General features: G+C 45.2%; 1 protein-coding gene across 8 annotated transcripts in view; it reads left to right on the top strand.

Moving 5' to 3' along the window:
* KDM2B (lysine demethylase 2B) overlaps window positions 1-22976 on the top strand; it is a 1898564-nt gene that overhangs the window by 391610 nt on the left and 1483978 nt on the right. For all 8 annotated transcript variants that reach the window (XM_069619581.1, XM_069619583.1, XM_069619582.1 and 5 more), the window contains exon 5: window positions 10512-10690. In XM_069619581.1, coding sequence (XP_069475682.1) covers window positions 10512-10690 — 179 coding nt within the window. The remainder of the gene's footprint in view (window positions 1-10511; window positions 10691-22976) is intronic.

The raw sequence follows: 22976 nt of genomic DNA, 5'->3' as shown, positions 1-22976 counted from the left end.
AACTCGCTCCACTGGCTGTTTTAGACGAACTTAGATCTGCGTGTCATCGGCATATGAGTGCTAATTGGGCAAGGATTTTAGTAGAGGACAATTATACACATTAAAAAGTAGGGGCGACAAGGATGAACCCTCTGGCATTCCACAGGTTAGTGGTAATGCTTCTGAAAGTTAAGGACCTGCCTTCACCTGTTGAGCAGGGAACTTGTGAATGCAGGCAAAAGCTAATGCAGAGAACAACAATGTCTACGTGCGAGTACAAAAGTTGGAAAATTCTGACATGGAGCAAGTATCCAGGGAAGCAATGAGTTGAGCGTTGCCTCGGTGACAATGGGAGACAAAGAGAGTGCCCAGCAGAGTAATACGCTGGACTTTCGGAGTCCAACACACTGCACTCTCAGCATGCACTTCAATTTTGTTCCATGAAGGCCTCCCAATGCTTCTTATACTTCAGTGCAGTCTGGCCACTCCGTTACACGGCAGAAGAAGTGCTGAGAGGGAGAGCGAAAACGAGACTAAGAGAAGGTAGTTTTGTGAGTGGTGATTCTGAAGATAAAGTGGCACTTAGAGACCTATAGAGAACCAAAGTGAATGGTATGCTCGGAGTTGCAGTCCAATCACGACTCAACAATGCAATGCACAAGATGCGCTGAAAGTGAATCAACCCAATGAGAATATTTTTCGAGTGTGTGGTTCTGATGACAGAAGTCTGTGGTGCTGGGAAATCGTAAGAGGACCAAAATGAACTATGAGCTGGGAAGTAAGTCACTCCTTCATATGGTGCAAGAAGTACTGAGAGAGAAAGAAATCCAATGAGAATGTTTCATTGTACGTTGTACTTCTAAGACTTTACCAGATGAAGCATAAGTTGATAAGTTGCAAAGAGAACAAAAAGTGGTGCGAGAGGCACCGAGAGAGAGAAACAAATGAGTATATTATTAGAAGTTGTGGTTGTAACAGTTAACCAGTCAAACCGTGTGCTGCTGAGAAGCTGAAAAAGAAGGATGGTGAACTGTTTTGTGGGAGTTGAAGTACAGGCGCTCCACAACATGTTGTAAGAGGCCTAGAGAAAGAAAAAGCAAACATATAAACTGTTATGCGAGGTCACTCACTCAAACACAGCACAAGAGGTGCTGAGAGAAATGAAAAAGATTATCTTAAGCAGAAGCTGCATGAATTGTAAAGCATCATTATAGCTAGCCATGGCAAGAGCTAGCTGAGGGAAAGATTCAGGAAAGGATGACAGAGAACCAATGTTTTAAGGAAGAAAAAGTTGATCATTATTCTATCCTTAAGAGAACTAAGTTTTGTTTTATATATTTGATGTGGGAACACATCATTAGTGGTTGTTCACCAGACCACAAACTTTCAGAATGGTCAAGAACCTGGGAATAATGATAGATAACCAACTAACCCTGTAGCATCAGCACAACTTCTTGGTCAATAAATTCTTCTTTCAATTACAAATGTCCAGACCTATCATGCCTTTTCTGACTTTCACACACTGAATCCTTTTGATCATATTCCTTTCCTTCCTAAGGCTGGATGAAATCAACAGTATCTACTTGGGCAAACTAGAACACTGTGATGAAGCTGATGGTATCAGCACTCCTTTCCCACTGGTAACCTCCTCCCATGTGGCCAGTCAACGACAGCTGCTTCCGGATCCTGACCCCTGGGGTGGTTATATGAGGGAGGATCGCATGGGGGGGAGACAACCTCTGGGAAAGGGTGGTGGTATCATCCGGTGAGACATGGTATCCCCCCTTTCTTATCTGAAGATACCTCTGATTCTCTATACCCTAATAGCCTATTGAAACACCTTCCCTCTTCCACCCATGGAGAGTGATAAACATCTTTTGTTACATCCTAAAGGCCAACTCTCAAACTCTAACCAGCCTTTTTAAAATTGTGAGACACGTTTTCCAATTCCACATACTCTTCCTTCCAAACCTAGTTTGCCTTTAAAACCCATTGCAAACCTTCATACATTGTTTTCAGGAAGGGACTACTATTCCCTTTATCCCCACAACACTGGGACAAGGAAGAGGAATGGAGTAATGCAGAGCACAGGAATCCACAAGCACAGGCAGCGCTGTAGTGGCAGCCAGCCCACACCTGTGCCCGGGACATCTAAATCGCTGAAACAAGGAACAAAAGGAAGCTGCTGGCTGGAGCAAGTTGCTCCTTTCCATGTGAAGGAACATCTGGGAGGAGGTCAGGGGAGCCAACCGGCTCGGGAACCTGAAGTGAGAAGGCTGCTGGAAGCGGATGACACACGACGAGAACGCCAGAAGCCTGTTGAGGGCTCCTGGGTGTTTGCCGGGGTCAGATAACAGCACTCTGCTCACTGGAGTATGCGACACATACAAGGGCAACAGAAGCCTCAGGAAGCCGGAAAACGATGGAGAAATGGTTGTGAAGCAGAAAGCAGCAGGAGACCGTCACCAGCGGGCCGTAGAGGAAGCGAGAAATGCCATCAAGAAACAGCGAGTCCACAGAGGGATAGAGGGAACACCAGGCGTATTGGCGTCCACCCTAAACTGAGATAATTAAACATAGCGAAACCAAGAAGGGGAGAGAGAGAAAAGGAACGGTTTAACAAACCGGAGAGAGAAAGATTGAAAGAGCAGTTTCTGAGCAGGAGAGACTGTCAAGTTTGTCAATGCAAGTTGCAAGCATATAAGAGAGACACTAAAGAGACTATGGGCCTCATTACGAACCTGGCGGAACAGGTTAAACGGCGCCGTAAAAGGCTGCGGCGCCGTTCATCCCGTTCCGCCACATTACGAGGTTCCCTCGCGGGACACGTTAAGCACGCCTGGGAAAACCAGGCGTGCATACCGGGTCCCGCGAGGGGAAGAGGGAGCAAACAACGGGCCATCTCGTAATGGCCCGTTGTTTACTCCCTCTCCCATTCCCATTCAGCCCTAGGGGGGCTGAAATGGGAATGGGGATGAACCGTGTCCGTGTCCTCCAGTGAGGAATTACCGGGCCATCCGAACTCGGAATGGTCCGGTAAATCCTCATTCCGAGGACACGGCTGCGATTTTGCCAGCAGCCATGCCGCAAATTGCGGCATGGCTACCGGCATAACTTGTAATGAGGGCCTATATATGTGAAACCAAGTATTTTAGCCAGTGGGGCTAAAAAGCAGGGCCATCAAAGGTGAGAGAGTGAGCAAGAGCTCACATTTGAAAGAAGCCCAGATAGGAACGTGTATCAGGAAATTACAAGTGTGCATTTTCAAGGATCCTGCAGGCGAGTATACGAGTCACTTACAAAATTGTAAACGATATCCTGGTAGAGAAATACACCAGGCAAGTTGGAACTGAATACGACACAAGAACTAGCCAGCAGGCTGTGTTTTGTTTAAGAGACCTGGGAACTTAATCCCTGGCACACCAAGAGTACACCCGGTATCCCAAACACTCATAGAAAGAAAGACAATCAGTTTGAAGATAACTTTTGTTGTTGACCAAAGGGAAGGCCAAGAACTGTTATTTGTAATCCAAGAAAGCGACAAAGAATCCAGGGGAAGGGAAAGACCCTCTGCAGCAAGGATACCCATCCTTGATAGATTTCTTTTTGTGGGAGTTATGCATTTTTATTCATTTCTCTTGGGCATTTGCAAAGCACTCAAGGCCAAAGACATTATCCTTTTCACCTTAGAATTCACTTGTTTAGAGTGTACGGGTCAGAATAGTACTTTGGACACAGGACGGTTTTGTTTTGGACATTCTGACATTGACCTATCCTTAGTTTTGAGTTAAGGTAGGGAAACTCTGCTAGTGCAGGGACAGCAATGCCTTTTGCCAAGCCCTTTTACGTTCTAATAAAAGTATTTAGCCAAATCGTGTCTAACTTGTGTCCAAGTATTATTCCTAACTCATCACAAGACCTTTTGAAGAAACTACAAAGAATCGACATTTTTGCCACTTGTCCCCTTCCACGAGTAGACAACATTTAATGTAAGCACTTTTATGCTACATTTGCTGCCCGTGAGAGGAAGAATACAGCTCAAAGTCTTCTTCTTGGCTCAGTCCGCCTTACATGGCGAGGAAGGGTATCATTTTTCCAAAGAAAATTTCAAGCCGTCACTGAACAAATAATAAAGATCCAAAACACGCAAAGTCTTACCAACCCGTGTACCCCCCTTTGGGAACACCTGCATACCAAAAGTCAAATCAGGGATTCTCATAACTGAGGACACCATGTGGGATCACCTACTAATATTGCAATCTCCTACCCTAACTGAAACCCCATCTCAACACACAGCCAATGCATTGACCTACACCACCTCAGGGCGAACATTCCTATACACTAATTTTCAGAAACGCTGCATAAACCCACAAGAGAGGCACTATTGTTCCACTCAACATTTTTCATAACACAAAAATATTACATTAGAGATTCCCTAGAGTGCTCCCTCAAACTGACAACCTGCATTCCCAGACTATGGCACACGTAGAGCACCAGTCGCCAGAAAGCTTGAAAAAGCATCTGTAACCTTACACTAGACATAATACCTGTTTCCTCCCGATGTGCATGGAGCAACACAGCATAAAAGCTATTGTGCCCTGCTCTCGTTGGTCCTGCTAATCCATACGGTACCCTACCATTCTCTTTTAGATCCCAAGTGCCAAGAGACCATTAAAATAGCACGAACTGCATTTTATAAAACCCAATAGCATAACAAAATAAGCATTGAGAATGTTGGCAACTGCTGAGATAGGGCAAAAAGTTGAAGATGACAAATAAGGTAGAAGTCCTATGCGTACACATCTGGTGTCTCCTATTAGCAAGACGTATTTATGCAATTTAGGAATATGGGAGGAGCATGGTATCCCAAGACAATACTACATTGGGCCATTTAAAAAGCCATGTGCGCTGGCACACATGACAATACACTGCATGTGCGCTCGCATGCCGTGTTGCTTATTTTGTAAATGTATTTATTTAATTGTATTTTTTTATAACGCGCTTAATACCCCAGTTCGGGCGAACGCCAGCGAGGGCCAGCAGCAGAGCACGAACGCGCGGCTGCCACAAGTGAGACAATGTGACGGCGTGAAGAGTGCTGAGGGTGCCGAGTTCGGGTTTGTTCTTCGACGCCGTAACCGGAATCAGTGAATGTGGAATGGGCCGGAGTTTGGGCTCATTGCAGTCCATTACGACTGCCCCTCACAAACGCGCTGACGGGTAAGAGTCATACTAGCATGGATCTGCTTGGAAGTAGCGTGCAGGGGCTCACTGTATTGAGAGTGGCTGTGAGTCGAATAGCGACAAGCTCTGTGTTCAAACTTATTTTCTTTCACTGTTCTTGGCCCATTAGCACATCAGAGAGTGACTGTGGGAGGACCGCCCTTAAGCTCTCTGTTCGAATTTTGCCACTTTGTCCTTGGCATAACAGCAGCCGCTTATTATGACATTTTCAAAACTAGTGAAATTCTCTACACTACGAACTACCAGTGACACCCTACTTACCTGTCGCTCAGCGCACTCGTTGGTTAAGGACGTTGCTGCTTTTAGTGCATGGAGGCTGCGGGGCTCTCGCCGTTTGACCTGCACAGGCTTTCGAAAAATGAAGGACAGTGACGGGTAGAGGGGGCGAGAGGGAACACCTTCCTCTAAGCAGCTGCACAAAGCAATACCCCAGAACAAATTGGCAGTCCCCAGTGACACTATTAATGCAGAAAATTACGCCGACCCTGAGAAATTGCTGGAACAACACGTTCCACTTACGATGAATGCACGAAGGACATGCTCGTTAGATATAAGAGTGGAGGTTATTGCAAAGACAAGCTCACTGTGTAACATTCTGGAGAGCTCTCGAGATCATATTTCCCTTCAGTTATTAGGGAAGGCACCAGGAAGCAACAACAATAGACCTTGATGCTCCATACCCCCTGAGGAAAGGCAGAAATGTAACAGACTTAGATACTAGAAGAGCTGGAGATCACCCAACTATATCCTTAATGATTGGGACAAAACACCTCGACAATGAAGTAAGGGGGGTCAAAGACATACATTTGAAACCTTACACTTTCGGAGCCTCTAAACAAAACAAGTTCAAGAAGCAGTCCTTTGACGTGCTGGGTTCCTCGGTTTGGAAGCCGAGAGGTCTTACTCCGGTCATCTCACAGGCTAAGCAATCGTTCTTTTACGCACGGCCGAAGTCAGCCTTGCCATCTAAAGGAAACTCTGACACCTTAGAACAAAACAGCACTTCTGTAACAATCAAACTTTCTGCTCAGGGTAAAGATGCCTCCTCGTCACCTATTGACGTTCCAGCAATTGGCAACTTGGAGTGTGCAGAGCACCAAGAACAATGTATGGGGAATCCTGTGCTGAGGTTTCCTTCCTGCTGCCCTCCTCCCCTATGCCCACGTTCTCCTCACCTGAGCTGTTGGATTCACTGGTTTCCTAGAGGCGTCGCCGGGTGAGGTAGTCTCTTTTCTTTTTGGGATGCACTTGCTTGTCATGGAGAGAAGCCACAGTGACAGCTAAGGAACAGCTGTCCTGTGGCTCCCCTTCCGGAATCAAGCCGGAAAGGGAAAAAACCCCAGAGGGAAAAACCCTTCATGAAAGACAGGCTCTTCTTTAGAAGTCAAAATCCCCAATGGTGCTGACTGGAGGAGGTGGAGAAAGTTCCAACCGGAGGAAGTAAGGAGCGATGTCGCAGAAGGTAAATTGCAGTCCAGTAGATGGAGATTCTGGACGAGTGAAAAGGAGTAGAAGACTCCGCCGGAAGAAGCAGCCGTCCTTACTGTGCAGGGAGGAGAAGGAGGCGGTGAATGCACCAGGTCCAGGAGCGCCAGGAGCAGGTAAGGACACTACGGAGACCCGGGTAAAAGGGAAAGACCCAGAGGGTGAGAGAAGTGAGAGAGAGATAGCGAGAGAGAGAGAGAAAGAGAGAGAGAGAGAAAGAAAGAGAGGCTCCGTGGAGCCGGAACCGAACACGAGTGAACAAATATGTAAACAAGGCATGGCAGAGAGCCGTAGAGAGAGGAGGAGCAGAGGAGGGAGGAAAGCATCCAAGTGAAAAGTATCGCCAAAGCGAAACAGCTAAGTCACTGGCAGAACCGAAGGAAGCCAGAAAAATGAAGCAAGAGGGACCCGGAAACAGGAAGCGTCCTGAATCGAGGGTTGCAACGCAACGCATCTCCTGTGGGCGGAGATTAAATACTGCACGGAGCTGTGCGTAAAGAAACAAAAGAGGGACTAAAACCCTCTATGTTGGTTTCGCCAATTCCAACGAGCAAGAATCCGCCAATCTCGTCCTCTGCCATAACGGCTGATGACAAATCCACACTTGTATCTATGGACAGCAGCAATAATGGAAGTAACAAGTCCGCAAACCGACCAACTCGTGGGGGGAGCAAGAAATTGGCAACAAATCAAATATAGCAGTTGGCGGCCTTCCGACTAGGCCGTTAAAGCATGCCCCAGTAGATACTCACCGGGAAAAGAGCTAAACACAAGGGAACACCTGGGGGAAAAAAGGAACACCCAAGGACGTCGTACTACCTGGGATTTTGCCTTGCCTAAGTTGGATAAGCCGACCGGCCCAGGCTACCAAACGTCACTGACTGACCTCTTGTAGAGAGGACTCTAATACAGCGGAAACCAACACGCTAACATATGAAGACCTGCTATTAGACCTAGTTGCTGCTCAAATGGAGGAGAACACAACGAAAACCCCACCTATAGACGCAAATATGATTGCGGCCTTCTCCCTGACAATGGCACCCTTCATGAAGTTGTGTGAAGGTGTGGCTGACCAACTAAAGGACCAAACCACTTTACTGGCTGTGCTACATTAAAAGATGATCTTAGTTAAAGGGTTAATTTCAGCCTTACAGGGGTATGAGGACAAAAGCCTTGTAACACACCACTTTCCTTAGGAACATCCTTGAGCCTATCATAAAAGAAAAGGATAAAAGGAGGGCCTCTATGTTAATAAACCAGAGGTCTACCCCGTTGTTTATCCAGGACACTAATGACACCCCCACTCAAGCACGGACAGATGAAGAAGTTGAAATCATGGAAATCCACACCGCTAATACTGAGGTGGGGGGAAATAACATAACGAAATTAAATGATAAACAAGACAGAAACAACTTGGTACCAAAAAAAAAGAAACACAAAAGAACCAATCTTAAAAAAATGTCTCAACCATAGCTGGACATCCAAAGGGAAACACTATAAGGACCACCGCTGAACACGAGATGGAATCCATCACTGCGCTTGCTTCTGACTTCCCTCTGCTAAAAACTATGGAATTTTTTCCAAACGCTTGAATTTACCACAGCATAAATTGAGACTAGCAGGTCAACAATTATGAGAAAGGCAACTTTAAGGGAAGACTCGCAGACACAACCAAACTCAACATCAAAGATCTCACCATTTAAGCAGACGGAAAATTGAGTTTGTGAAGAATCTAAGAGAAACTGACGCCACATTAAACTACATAGGGTTTTCAAGTAGAAACAAACAGCTTGAAATGCGCAGGGGGAGTTCGATAGGTTACTCAATGGGAGACTCCGACATAAGTGCGCTACACGAGGGCGACTCTCAGAGCTCTCCAACTAAATTACAGTCTATGGCGCTACCGACAGGTTGCGGTATCTCGCCATCAAAGGAGGGTTCTATCGGCTTTGACAAGCTAATGAACCTCTCAACCTATTTGCATGACTGGGACAGGGTTTTTCTATCTGTAGTGTTGCTTCAAATATGGCAAGCATTGGCAAAGCCAGCAGTTTGGGCTTTTGTGTAGGCATGGGCTCTACATTTTCTTGGTACTGCCCTAATGGTACTACCTGGCCATGAGATGGAAGTATGGTGCTGGTACCTGAGCATATTATGGCAGTGTCTTGCAAATGTCTGACTAATGTCTTTTATTATCTGTCAGGCCGCTTATCTGGGTTGTTATTTTGCTGAGGCATGTCTATCTTTTTCATGCAGCTTCTGATCTTTGTCCTGCATCTATACTATAGCCTGTCCGTGATTGCTCTTGTTCAAATGTGTCCTGTACCTTTGCAAAAACATAATTGCCCTAGTTTTGGATGGCTATTGCTGCCCTTTAAATGTCACTTGTGTGTTTATTAGTTTGTTATTAAATGGCGCTAAAGTGTCACCTATAAGCCGAAACGATTGCATTAGAGTGCAGCTCGTGAGAAATGGCATATGAGGAAGGGACGCAAAGCTTGTAGGGGTCGTTTTATTATTTACCCTTCCATTGACTGCCCCTGGCCATGCTAATCCCTGTGACCATTCACACTTACTTCGTGCCCCGCTCCTCCCCACACAAAGCAAATCCTCCTGGAATCTCGCTGAGCTCACTTTTTACAGGCCTTAACATCAAACTTTGTTCGAATTGCCTACCAGTGCTTTTTAAAAGAAGTCTTCTGAGATTTAATGGGTTCATTGGAACTGTAAACCGTACTTGTGTACTAAAAATATCTTTACCATGCCTGCCTTCAGCCACTCCATTTATAAGCACTATGGGTGTCCTTCACTGATGTCCTGGAAAAAAACAAGCATTAGCAAAGCAAACCGTTTTGGCTTGTGTAGAAGTATTAGACATTTGCTAGGCACTGCTATTCTAATCCCAGGTGCTCGCTCCATTTTGCAGTTGCTACAATTGATGGCCAGTAAATAGCACTACAGCAGTGCAGGGCAAATGCATTTACCATGCCTACACAAAAGCAATAACTGTTGGCATTGGCAATTCTGTTTTTTTCTGATTTCAGCATGGATGAAAAGGGGGTCAGGGAGCACCCAGGCTGGCGAAGGTATCAAGCTTTGTGTTGTGATTTCTATGAGAAGGGGGCGGGGTGAACACATATTCTAATTGCTTTACATTTCTTTGGTTTGGGTGGGGCCCCACCAATCTTGTCTGTTATGACGGTCCTCTTGGGGGGGGCTATAGCCGCTTTCCAGCACTTGCCCCTATGGCAGCATCTACAGTTTGAGTTCCTGCAGTTCGAAATTAACCATATACTGATCTAAGGGTATTCCTGTGAAAATATCTTTTCACCCTATACTCCTTTTGGAAGATAAGAACATCTCGATGACACAAATACCCAAGAAAAAAACACAAATCATGTGTGCACGGTAGGGCATTACTGCAAGAAAAACGTGCGGTCGGGCTCCCCAGAATACCTGAAAACATCGCCCATGACAGCCTTCTCACCCCTTTACCATGTAACGCACAGAAGGGTCTTTGCTGACCTTTGTGCATTACTGTTTGCAGAAACCAGGTTAGAATGATTACGAAACCTAATACTACTCTTGCTTTCTAACCAGAACATTGTCATTGTTTCTATATTGATCCACACTAGATTGTTTCCCATGAGTGTAAAACATACTGGGACTGATGCATTTTGCGGTATGTTTGACAAACCATATGCTGTCATCGGTGGTGTTTCACGCACTTTGTTGGCGACTCAGACTTTGCAATGTTAAGTGTTTGTATTCATAGACCAACACAACCCTTTCTCTTTTTTTAGGAAGTCGCCGAACTGTCGATGTGATGGATGTGAACACGCAAAAGAACACAGACATGAGCATGGCTCAGTTCGTCAGGTACTACGAAACGCCAGAAACGGAGCGGGAAAAGCTCTACAACGTCATCAGCTTGGAATTCAGTCATACTAAACTGGAGAAAGTCATCAAGCGGCCGAAAGTGGTAAAGCTTTTATTTCACTGTCCGCAGACCTCATTGGTTAGTACAGACCACCCGCAGAGTGCTGACGCACCTGCCATCACCATTATCACGTAAATACAATATCATTTGTAAGTGGCCCGTTGTGCGTATTCTCTGTTTATTTGGCTGGTCATAGTCCTCAGAGGCGCCCACAGTAGCGCTTTCGAACTGGACGGCACTTCGCTGTGGTCTTCTTGAAATCACAGACTGGATCTTTTGGGGAACTGTTCTAGTCTCCACGTCTTGTGCCAGTTAGCCTTCAGATAAGGTTCACCAGAGCAAGGCACAATTTTCCAGTTAGCAGGCCCTGAATTAATTGTGCATCACTGAGGGAATAAACAACTTTCCTCCCACACTTTATGTATGGCGAGTTCCTTTGCTCGCCTGTGCCGACGACTTGGTAATATTTGCTACCACCTTTGTTGGTATATGTCGAAACGCTCAAGCAATATTCGAGTATGCACGAGAAAATGAACTAACTGTAAACTTTTCTAAATCCAAATGTATGTGCTTTGGCAAGTCCAGGTACACTGGAAGATTATCTGGACTAATGAGCAATTATTGCATAGGGTTGAGCAGTATGAAAGAAAACTACCTTCTCTCAGAAAGAAAATTAAAAGCTGTGTCTTTATTGTTGGCCGTAAAGAAGTTTAAGAGAATAACGGGATAGAGTTTGGTAGGCCTAATGCAAATATATCGCCAGAAACGAATACGTGCTATTATTTATGCTCTGGAAGCTTTGTACAATAGTTGTGTTGAATGAGCCGACAAAGTAGAAGGTTCAATTTTGCGCAAATTATTGGGTTTCTCTTGTGCAACCCCAGTTCAGACTGTTCGTATAGAACTCGGCTTAAAATCTATAATCAACCTGATTAGAATGAATCGAGTTTACCTATACATACAAAAGTGTGCGGAAGAGGGTACAATCCTTGCTTTAATTATAAGAGAACTGATGGACAGGAAGTGCAAAAGCCTGGCTACGTTTCAGGGAAGGAACAAATGTTTCTTTAAAACAATTGCTTGGACTCCTAATTGGTCTGGGAATGTTGGAGTGTTGTTACGAAACTATAAAAGCCAAGTTGAGAAATGGGACTGTGTTAGGGAGAATTCTCAAGAATGTGCTAATTTCCCTTACCTTTTGAGACCCCCAGCTACTTTGCTGGATTTCTGGGATTTGATGTTTTACCTGGAAAGAGTGTGAGCCTTTTTTCCCACTCTTTCATGTATTTTGATGTGTATTTTACTTTTGTGTTCTTTGGTTATGGAGTTTTAAAACAACTCGATAGGCAATATCTTTTTCTGTGTGTCACACAGCACCTTCAGTGCAGTGGCACAGGGGTGTCTTTCCGACTACCCAAGGTTTAAACACCTTCTCTGGGACTGACTACTGTCTCCCTGAGCATGTAAAGTTAAATTGACTTTACTAGTCTCTTTACATTTACAGACCCAGCACACACTATCTTCCTATAGAGTGCTGGAGGGGTTGCCTAGCATCCCCGGAGTCAAAACACTCATGTAACAGTCAAATGTTACCCTTTCCTACTTGAAATGGCTGGTGGCAGTGGTTTAGATCAAACTACCATGATTTGTCCTGACCGCGAACAACGTAGCTAAAAATTGGGTCAGCCATGTTTTTCAATATGGCGCCCCAGACCTATCTGTACAAACAGACTTTTAGGAAAGATCCTTTTTGTGTTTAACTCTGCGCGCCAAACCAGGTGTGGTCCCTTTGTTTGTTGGCCTTTGACGGGCTTCAGTGCTGAAGCCCTCCTCTGGCGCCTGAGTATCTGGTGTGGACAGGATGTGAGGGAGGTGTCCGAAACTCCCTGTGCTTAGTCTCCTAGGAGACCTGAATGCACTCTGGCGTGATTGACCGGCTGGCTTTCTGGCAAGGACAGCCACCCTGCTGTGTGAGTGACAGCCAGGCTGGAATGAATGGGGGAAAACTGTTTAAAAGCAGGTCTCTGGGACTTGGAAAGCAGAGTCGACCACTCGAACAAAAGACCCGAAGACGAGCTGAAGGAAGACGACTGCTGCAACTCATGGACGACCGGTGAAGCCCTGCTGCAGGTCTGAATTGCCTAAAACTCCATTGACAGAGAAGCCCTTCAAAGTTAACTTCTTCCCTTGAGTTTGGTGGGAACAACCAACATGTAAGCTGCCTGGACACTGTCCCCTCCGGGTCGAATTTTCTGCAGAGTGCTGTGGAAAACCGTATAGCCAGTGGGAAGGGTACCAGTTTGTGGTCTTTAAGGCACTCACACCTTAAACTGACGTTTTGCCAAGCTTGTGGCCTCTTCCCTGGGCAGTGCAGGAACCTCTCGACGTCCTCCTTGTCCACACGACTGAAGCTCAGGAACAGCAAGATCTGCTCGAACTGCCAGGAACAACTGTGCCTCAGCTACAGCTTTTCTCCACTTACAAGGTACCGTTCGGCCGCAGTGAAAGTGTGCAAAACTTTCCCCTCTTTGAAGGCTTGTCCTTCCCTAAACATTCATTTAACTTTTCGTCTGACCAAATTCTTCTAAAATATGTGGCAAAGACTTAACCGTTTACAAACAGAACTGTGATATCCTATACAAAGACTCTGAACCATTGACTTTGGCTCAGGCCTATGAATTGAATTGCTGGTTGCAGTTCACTGAAACCCTTTGCCCTGCCTATGAAAGTATTTGTGCTTCATTTCCTATAACCTTGTCCTTTTAACCCTTTTTAAAGTAACTGAAGTGCCATTTTGCTCCCTATTCAGGGGAGCTAAACTTGTTCAGTAACTTATTGGTTGTGTATTGTAGTATACTAGTGTGTGATATTGAACTGCTCTTGCTAGTGGAATGTTTTCCAACTGACTGTGTAAATAATTGTATATTCTTTTACCAAGAAACCTTGAGTAAGTGTTTGTTTGAACCACTGTGATTGCTAGTCCTTTGTGTAACCTGTTGTGCTGCTCACTAAACTCTTGAGATAAGTCTGGCTGCTCAGCCACTGCTACCACATTACTGTGTAGTACAGGCTTTTACCAAAGGTGAAATTGTACTGACACTTGTAGTCTTAATTGCATGTAGTGTTCCCCAAGGGTACTGCATGTGATTATGCCTAACAGACTGTGTAATGAATCACCATCACATAGTCCGTCTGAAATGATTAAGCACTTTCTCCAGAATGTTTTCTTCCTTTTAAAAAGCCGTAGCGTTAATATATATACCAGTTTCGCTCTCAAAGAGCATATACATTGATCAGACTAAACAAAGTAAACGTTTTGGATAATATTGGTGCGTGGGAAGGCACACCTGGAGAAAAAAGTGTCTGTAGACTCTGCAAGAAGACAGACTAGGTGGAAACCACCCGACATGTTCTAACATCATGTAGCGATATGTGGTTCACCTACTCCATGTTTTTTAAAACTCATGTAAATGATCTGAATGATATGTTAGAAGAGGTATGTCGGTTAAGATGCGTTTCTCGGAGCAGTTTATCTCTGACATTGTAACAAAAATCAGGAACATTGGTGAGTCCAAATTAAAGATCAATGTTTAATTCTTTGTTTTAAATTGTAGTATATCACATTTTTCTTATTGCTTTTATTTGATTTGTAGTTATAAATGTTATATATGGATTGTATTGTTATCTGATGAATTCATTGTATAAAATGTGTGTAAAAGCAACTCTTGCAGAGAACTGAACTAAACACAAGATTTTAAGTTATCTGCTCCGAATCCTTGAATGTCACAGTACAAAATATTGTTGTACGATTAGTGCGTGTGCGCGCCACTGCCAGCCTGTACCACCGTTTCCCTTTCACTCTTTCCTCCTTTCCTACTTCTGTAGATGGTCCAAATGCAGAGGGATAAAAACCTATTGTTACAGATGTAGGTCCTAATTCACAGAAGCGTTTTATAATGGCAAACCCCCATTGGAAAACGTTCTGTGAATTAGGCCCAAAAAGTGATAATATTTTTATTGTTTAATCGTCCTTACGGTTATTGATGTAATATAAATGTTTGCTCCCACCGACTTCTAAAAAAAAAAAAAACCTTCATGAAATGGGCTGCATTACAATCAGCTGCTCTTTTCAGGAAGGTTGTGTGCAAAGGAGCGGAAGCAATACACTTTCAATATCAGACAGTATGCAATCCTAGATAGTGGTAAGCCTACTGGACATAACGCGACAAAAGGCTAAGCCTCTTTGAAAGGGACAGAGGAGAGTATTATGCAGGTCCTTTTTTATACTGTGACACACAGTCAGAGAGATCAACAAACTCTCCACACAATTAAAGGCAGTTCAACACTTTCCTTTACAAAAGACACGTTTTACGAATGCCTATATGACCTACCACGAGTCAGCCTATAACCGAAGAGGGAAAAGTCGAAAGAATGATATCAGGATATGAAGTGAACATAAATGGTTAAATAGGGCCTATTCAAAAGACCTAGCAACCAAAGTTCATACCCTATGCTAATTTCAAGTTCCCAGGACAGTGCAAAACAGTCTAAGGGGGCAGGGGGAATCAGCATACATTCTGTGAAAAGGCCCTAGTCTAATATCAAACAAAACTCTCAGGACAACAATCCACAATTTTATTTATTATTTATTTGCATTTATATTTATTTGCACATATCACTCAGTCTTTTTTTTTCATAACAACATTTTATTGGGTTTTGCAAACAAGCACAACCATAACAACAATGCAGGAATAGATAATCACATTACAGAAGAGTGTCTCTCGAGGTGTTCGGTGAGTGGGGGGGTTTGCTGAAGATCTCATCGCCATTGTCCATGCTCCGTTATGTTCATAGTGAGTGGATGGGGACCTGAGTTCTGGGATGATCTGTATGGGATTTGTTGTTTAATAAAGCGGGCTACATTGGAGCCATCTGGTAAGTGGAGGTCTGGGAATTTAGCTGCATAGTCCATGAATGGGTCCCATGTATTTAGGGTTCTATTCAATGATCCAGCTCGGATTGCTGTGATCTTTTTGGCCACCGCTATGTCCCAACATTTGGACCTCCATAGTGCTATTGAGGGTCCGACTTCGTTTTTCCACAACCGGGCCATTGCGATTTTGGCTGCTAGGGGTAGGTGCATATATAGGCGGGGGATTTGGCCTGAGATTGGGAATGCGCCGTCTCCTGTTTCACCCAGGAGGATAATTCCAGGGTCCCAAGGGATGGAGAGACTGGAGATTTCTTGGATGTGTTTTACTATTTCTCTCCAGTATGCCTCTGCCTTCGGGCAGGACCATATCATGTGAAATAACGAACCGGGGACTGGGCACCCTCACCAGCAGGTTCCAGGGATATTTGGGTTAGTCTTATTGATTTGGACTGGGGTGATGTAGTACCTATAGCAGAGTTTGTAGCCCCCTTCCCTGTTTGTGATGCATTGTGAACTTTTGTGCAGTCTGGCCCATATTTTCCCCCATTCTTCAACCTCTATTTCTCGTCCCAAGTCCTTTTCCCATTCAAGCGTATATCTTTCTTTTTTAGCGGGGTCTGCCCTGTCTAAGAGTGGATAGATGGTTGATATTCTGCCTCTTTTGTTTGGGGTTGTTAGCGAGAGCTCCAACGCTGTTAACTCTCTGGAGCATTTCTCTCGGATTGCTCTATGGGATATCCAGTGCCTGCTTTGGGCATAGCGGAATCTTTCCTGTTCACCGACTCCAAATGTTGATTTACATCTTTCAAATGAGATGGGAGTTCCCTCTTCTAGAAAAGTCGCTGGTTTTTTGCAGACCGCCCTCTATCCAGGGTTGAAAGGCGATTGGTGACATGCCTGGTGAGAAGTCAGCATTATTCCAGATAGGTGTTAGAGGACCCATTGCTCCACGGATGCCCCATTTCCGGGCTGCTGTTTTCCAGCCCCGGGCCGTAGCGATCGTCGCTAAGAGGGGACCATTGTTTGCCTGTGGTTTTATGTTTGGTAGGTATGGGAGATTTGAAGGCTTGACTGGGCACCAGGCCTCTTCGATTTGTGTCCATTTCGGGGTATCTGTCTCCTGCACCCAGAAGAATGCATGTGATAATTGTGCCGCTAGGGTGTATCTAGCCAAATCGGGTACTCCCAGTCCCCCCTGTGTTTTCCCCCTCATCATTATCCGCTTGCCAATACGTGGTTTTTCCCCGCCCCATTCAAATTCAAGGATTTTCTTTTGCAGGGCTTTTAGGGCAGGGCCTGGGATCTGGATTGGTAGTGCTGTGCAGTGGTACAGCCATCTTGGGATCAGGTTAATTTTGATGGCGGAGATCCGCCTGAACCATGAGATTTCTTGCGACTTCCACCTTTTTAGGTCGTTTTGCAGATCACTAATCAGATGCGGGAAATTACTTGAGTACAGGCGTAATGGGTCATTAGTAATGTGTACCCCGAGATATTCGATTGATCTTTTAGCCCATGGGATCGGCATTAGGGGGGTTAGAGCATCTCTTTCTTGCTTAGAGAGGTTTATTGCTAAGGCTGATGATTTGGATAGATTTACTTTAAACCCTGATAGAGCCCCGAATTCTCTAATTTCCTCCCATAGAGCCTCCAGGGATGTTGCCAAGTTTGACTTTGTAATTAACACATCGTCCGCATATAACACAATTTTGTATTCTTGGCCTCCCACTGATAACCCTGTTATCCTATTGTTTTGCCTGATTCTTGCTGCAAAGGGCTCCATGGATAGAGCGAACACTAGGGCAAGAGTGGGCATCCCTGTCTAGTGCCCCTGCATATATGTATAGTTCCTGATCTAATGCCGTTAACCCGCAGTTGTGTGGTGGGATGTTGATAGTTAGCCATTACCCATGTAATAAAGTTAGGGCCGAAACGAAAATGGTCGAGGACAGCCCGAATGTACCCCCAGTCCACCCGATCAAAGGCTTTGTGGGCGTCTAATGAGATGATGGCCATTCCTACCTTCATTTTGTGGGCGCTTTCGATTATGTTTATCGTCCTCCTGATGTTATCGTGGGTTCCTCTCCCTGGTATAAATCCGGTTTGATCTTGGTCGATTAGAAATGGGAGTAACGAACCCAGTCTACTGGCTAATACTTTAGCGAAGATCTTGCCATCGTTGTTCAGGAGTGATATCGGACGGTAGGAGTCAGGTAATTCGGGTGGGTAGCAGGACTGTAAGTGATTCCGCCATTGATCCAGTGACCGATCTTGAGTGCAGGATGGATTTGAACAAGGCTGCCAACTGGGGTGCTAAAATTCTGCCATATTTTTTGTAGAAATTTGCGGATAGGCCATCTGGGCCCGTAGCGGTGGGTTTGAGGACTTTGATGACTTTGTTGATTTCTTTAGCATTGATAGGATCTTCCAGGGACTCCAGCTCGGCTAATCTTTGAGGAGGTATAGCACGCAGATATTCTGGCAGGTTGTCTATTGCGGTGGGGTCTTCAGACATTATAGATTTATGGTGTTTCACCAGCTCGTTGATTTTGTCTGTTTCGGAGTAAAGTAGTTTCCCATCTTCTCCCAATAGTTTGAGAATGTTGTTTCGGCTGCAGATCTTTTTCAGCTTATGTGCTAGTATTTTATTTGCTTTGTTCCCTTTGCTGTAATAAAATTGCCTCGTGAAGGCTAATGATTTGGCATTTCGGTCAGCGCAGTGCATTTCCAATGCTATTTTGGCCTTTCGCAGGACTCTCTCTGCTTTCCTGGAGCTTCTCAATTTCAATTCAGCCTCAAGTTTGTTGACTTCTCCCTCCAGTTTGGCAGCCGCAATGTTCGAGATTCTTCTTTGTTCCGCCCCAGCACTGATTAGGGATCCTCTGACCACAGCTTTCATCGCGTCCCAGATGATGTTAATGGGGGTGTTCTCCGTTGTGTTTTCTTTGAAATAGTTGATTATTGTGTCCCCCACTTCCGATCTGATGCCTTCGTCTAGTAGTAGGGAGTCATTCAGTTTCCAGTGTCTTTGCACAGGGTTCTTTTCCCCCGAAATAACTATGTTTACGGATATTGGAGCGTGATCAGAAATCATGCGGGTATGGATATCTGCAGCGTTTAGACAAGGGAACAGCGCACCAGAGATTAGAATAAGGTCAATTCTTGAGAAACTCTTATGGACACAGGAGTAATGAGTGTAGTCTCGTGAGTTCTCGTTGAATAGCCTCCAGGCGTCGACATTCTCAGTTTCTCTGAACAGTTTGGTCAGGGATAGTGCTTGCACAAAGTCTGCGTTTGTAGGAGGTAGAGTCTTGTCCAAATGTGGGTTTGGCATGGAGTTAAAATCCCCGCCCTTGAAGAGATGCCCTTCGCGGAACGCCTGGATTTTCGGTATGAGGTTCGAGATGAAGCTGGCTTGGGATGTGTTAGGGCCATATATTGTGATGATCGTGATTAGGAGTTCTTCGAAAAGGCCTTTGAGTAGGAGAAAGCGGCCTTCTGGATCTTTTCTTATTGTGATGTTTGATAATGGGACTCTATCGCTTAGTAATATTGCAACTCCTCTTTTCTTCTTCCCAGAAGTGGCGAAGTAGGCTTTTTTGTTTCAGTTGAATTTTACCCGGTGTTCATCTTCTTGTAGCAGGTGGGTTTCTTGGAGGAGAACAATGTCTCCCGATAATTGCCCCAGTCTGTGTTCCACTGACCTGCGCTTTCTTGGTGAGTTCAAGCCTTGGACATTCCATGATAGGATTCTTAGCTCGCTCGTGTCAGCCATCACCTTTTGCTTGTGTGTTCGTTATGTTCCATTCTTTATCCCCCACCTGGAGCTGTGAGTTTGCGATGATGTTATGTTGGTGTGATGTATATCTGGTTGCTGTCGTTATCTGTTGTGGTGTTGATCGATAGGTTGGATCTTGGGATAACCGGGGATCCAAACTTTGGGTTGGTCCTTCCGTAACCCATTTCTCCCCCCTTCCCCATCCCCGAAATGAACTGGTAGGAGAAACGTCATCCTACTACCACTGGGAAAACTGGTGGCACCAATGCGCTTGATGTTGGCCAACTGGGCCACCGAGAGAAAACATGACGGAGATCAAACGATGCTCCCGCACTATAAGGGTAGTTGTAGGTGTTTTTCGCTGAGGGGCGTCCTCATTACAGTTCGAGAAGGGCATTAGCCCGGGACCGTGTAGCCTGGTAACCTAGGCAATGATACTGATTGCTCATCCTGTGTTGGAGTCCTTCTTCGAGGGACCCCGGAGTCTGCGTCACCTGCTATTTTTTACCCTTTCTCCCCCCGAGGACTTACCTGCGGGGAGCTGACTTGATTCTTCATGATCAGATTCTTCGTCTGTTCTTCTGCGACCCATAAATTTATCCGCCTCTTTCATTGATTGAATTTGTTTCTGGGCCTCCTCCCATATGAATCTGACCGAAGTCGGGGAAACCCCAGTGGTATGGGATCTTCTTATTGCGTAGCCACTCTGTTAATGGGCGCATAGCTTTACGTTTCTGGAGGGTGGAGTTTGCCAAATCTTGAAAGAGCGATATGGTAGAGCCTTGGAAAGTGATTTGGCGCATTTGCCTTGCTTCGCGCATGATTTCCTCTTTAACCTGGAAAAAGTGTACCCTTACTAGTACATCAGGGGGGAACGTCGATGCTTGCCTCGATGTTGTTCTGTGTACCCGGTCTAGTTCCAGGGGTGAGTCATCCGGGAGGGTGATTAGATCTGAGACGTAGCTCTTTAGGACCGTATCTGGGATAGAAGATGGGATCCCTCGTATACGGATGTTATTCTAGGAGGTTGCATCTCGCTTCAAGGGCTAAGATTCTGACTTGGTCTTGCTCATCTTCGAATCTTTGGTCACAGACCTCGGATTCCAGTTCGATGGTGCAGCATTCTACTTCCTCCACTCTTTTGTCCAGAAAGTTGAATTTCTTCGTGACTTCTTCTGTACTTTTTTGGATTTCCTTGGTTGATGCCGACAAGAGGTCTTGAAGATCGGCTTTAGTTGCCGTTTGTGAGGGGCGGTGGGTTGCTGCGGATGAGGCGGGTGAGGTGCTTTTGGTGGAGTCCTCCGTGGGGTCCATCTTTTTAGGCCTCTCCGTAGATGCGTTGGACATTAGGGCAGTGATATCTGTGTGCTTAGACAACTTGCCACTTTTTGACATTTTGGCACTGATGGAAATGCCTAGCTGGAAGTCAGGCACCGGTAAAATGTAAGTCCCCATTCCCATAGAGTCCTATAGGACTCTATGAGAATGGGGACTCGGAAACGCCACCACCGTTGTTAACGGTGCCAGCGCTTCTGTGAAGAGTCTGCCTACCATGGCCGCTACGACTGGCAGGGTCAGACACGTTGGGCACCACGGCCGGCAAACGCATAGTTTGCCGGACCGGAAACAAGGGTGCTGGTGAAAGTAATCAGGCCCTATAGATCAAAGCTGACCGACCCTGTTTGACTGCGGGTCTTCTAGATGTTCTAGAGGATGCAATACTGCTTAGGCAGGGTGACTGAGCCATTAAATCCCTTAAGAATACCACGCCGGGCCCCAGTGGGTTTACCGCATTGTACTATAAAATGTTCCAACATCAGCTGATTCCCCAATTGACAAAATTAATCAATTTGTTTCTTGATACGGGACGGATAACCCCATCCATGGAAGAATCAGTAACTGTGCTGATTCCTAAACTTAGCAAGGACCCTATGCAGTGCGAATCCTACAGGCCAATCACAATGATGAACAATGATGCAAACATCTATTCCAAAATACTGGCACAAAGGATGATGGAGGTGTTGCAGGTAATGATTAACCTTATCACAGTGTTTATGACTAACAGAAACACACACGATAATATGCGCAGGAAACTGGACATTATAAATGTCACTAAGAGAGAACACCGAAATGGGGGTTACACCATTTGATACGTGCAAGGCCTTTGACATGGTGGAATGGGGATATATCAAATCGGTGCTTGGTCTTTACGAGTTTGGTCCAAACTTTAGCAAAGGTTTCTAGCAAACTATCAATGCTGCTCCACAGTAATTAGAGTAAACAGGCTCACAACGCCTACGAATCTGATTTCAAGGGGAGCCAGGCAGGGATGCCCCATGTATCCCCTGATCTTTGCTTTATCCTTGGAACCATTTGCCTCAAGGGTTCGGAATAATAATGCAATAAAGGGAATAGAGATTAACGGTAATACGTATAAGATATCCATTATGCAGATGATGTGAATGTCAAGATTATCTATCCCACAACATAAGCAACTTGAGTTTGCCACGCTGTGTGCTATCCGCTGGTTGAGAACATCTATTAGTTATCTGGGGGTTCAGATCCCTAATGAGGTGTTGCGTATTCATCAGTGAAATTTCCTACAAATGTTTAAGGAACTGGGCGGGGACCTGGATAGATGGGATAAAGAAGAAACATCGTGGTTCGGGAGAATAACTGCAGTCAAGATTGACCTGGCCCCTAGACTGCTGTATCAATGCTTGGCTTTGCTTTGGATCCCTGATTCTAATCTGCGGTCTCTCCAGGGAAATATAATGGAATTTGTATGGGGGAAAAGGAAGGCTCTTCTATCTAGGAAGGTACTACAGAGAGGGGTGAGATGTGGGTTGGGAGTCGCTGATGTCCATCAATATAATACGGCGACACAAATACTGCACATACTCACGTGTGGGCAGGGAAGAGGGGGTGCCTAAGTGGAAACAGAATGAGGAGGCTTAGTCTCCGGTTGCCCCAGCTCAGCTCCCCTTTGTAAACATAATGCAGCATAAGGCAGAATTCCCAGTGTTGACCTCGATAGTGAATACTATTCACTATTGGAGAATAGCTGCTCGTAAATGGGGGATGAGAACATTTATGGGACCACTCACCCCGGTTTGAAATAATGCAGACTTTCTTCCAGACAAGGATAGAATACGATTCAGAAGCTGGATAGAGGGAGGCTTGGAACAGATGGGTGACTTCAACCCCTAACATTTGAGGAATCTAATACTAGATTTCAATTGAGCGAGAAAGAGAGATTCCAATATGCTCAATGGAGTCATTGGGTCTCGATTCCAAACACAAAGGCTGGGGGAGGAAGATAACATACTACATTAGAATTGAAAATTCTGTCGGAATTACAGAAGGGTAAGGCGTCTACCCTATACAAATTGTTAGAGAAGTGGGATCCGAGGGATCGACTGGTTTATACGAAGAAATGGGAGAAAGATGTAGGAGGTGAAATTAATGAGGCCTGGAACCATATCTAGACACAGAATCATGGGGGTTCGAGATGCGTGACTGACAAAAGAATGCCTGGTGAAAATATGTTATAGGTGGTATGTGATCCCACCAAGGTAGCATAAAAAAACCTTACTTAGTCCCCGAACTGCTGGAGA

This window comes from Ambystoma mexicanum, chromosome 10 (assembly GCF_040938575.1).
Source record: "Ambystoma mexicanum isolate Mex_15411 chromosome 10, UKY_AmexF1_1, whole genome shotgun sequence".
NCBI classification, from domain to species: Eukaryota; Metazoa; Chordata; class Amphibia; order Caudata; family Ambystomatidae; genus Ambystoma; species Ambystoma mexicanum.
The sequence above is the reverse complement of the archived record's forward strand: the minus strand, read 5'-3'. Positions and strand labels throughout refer to the sequence as shown.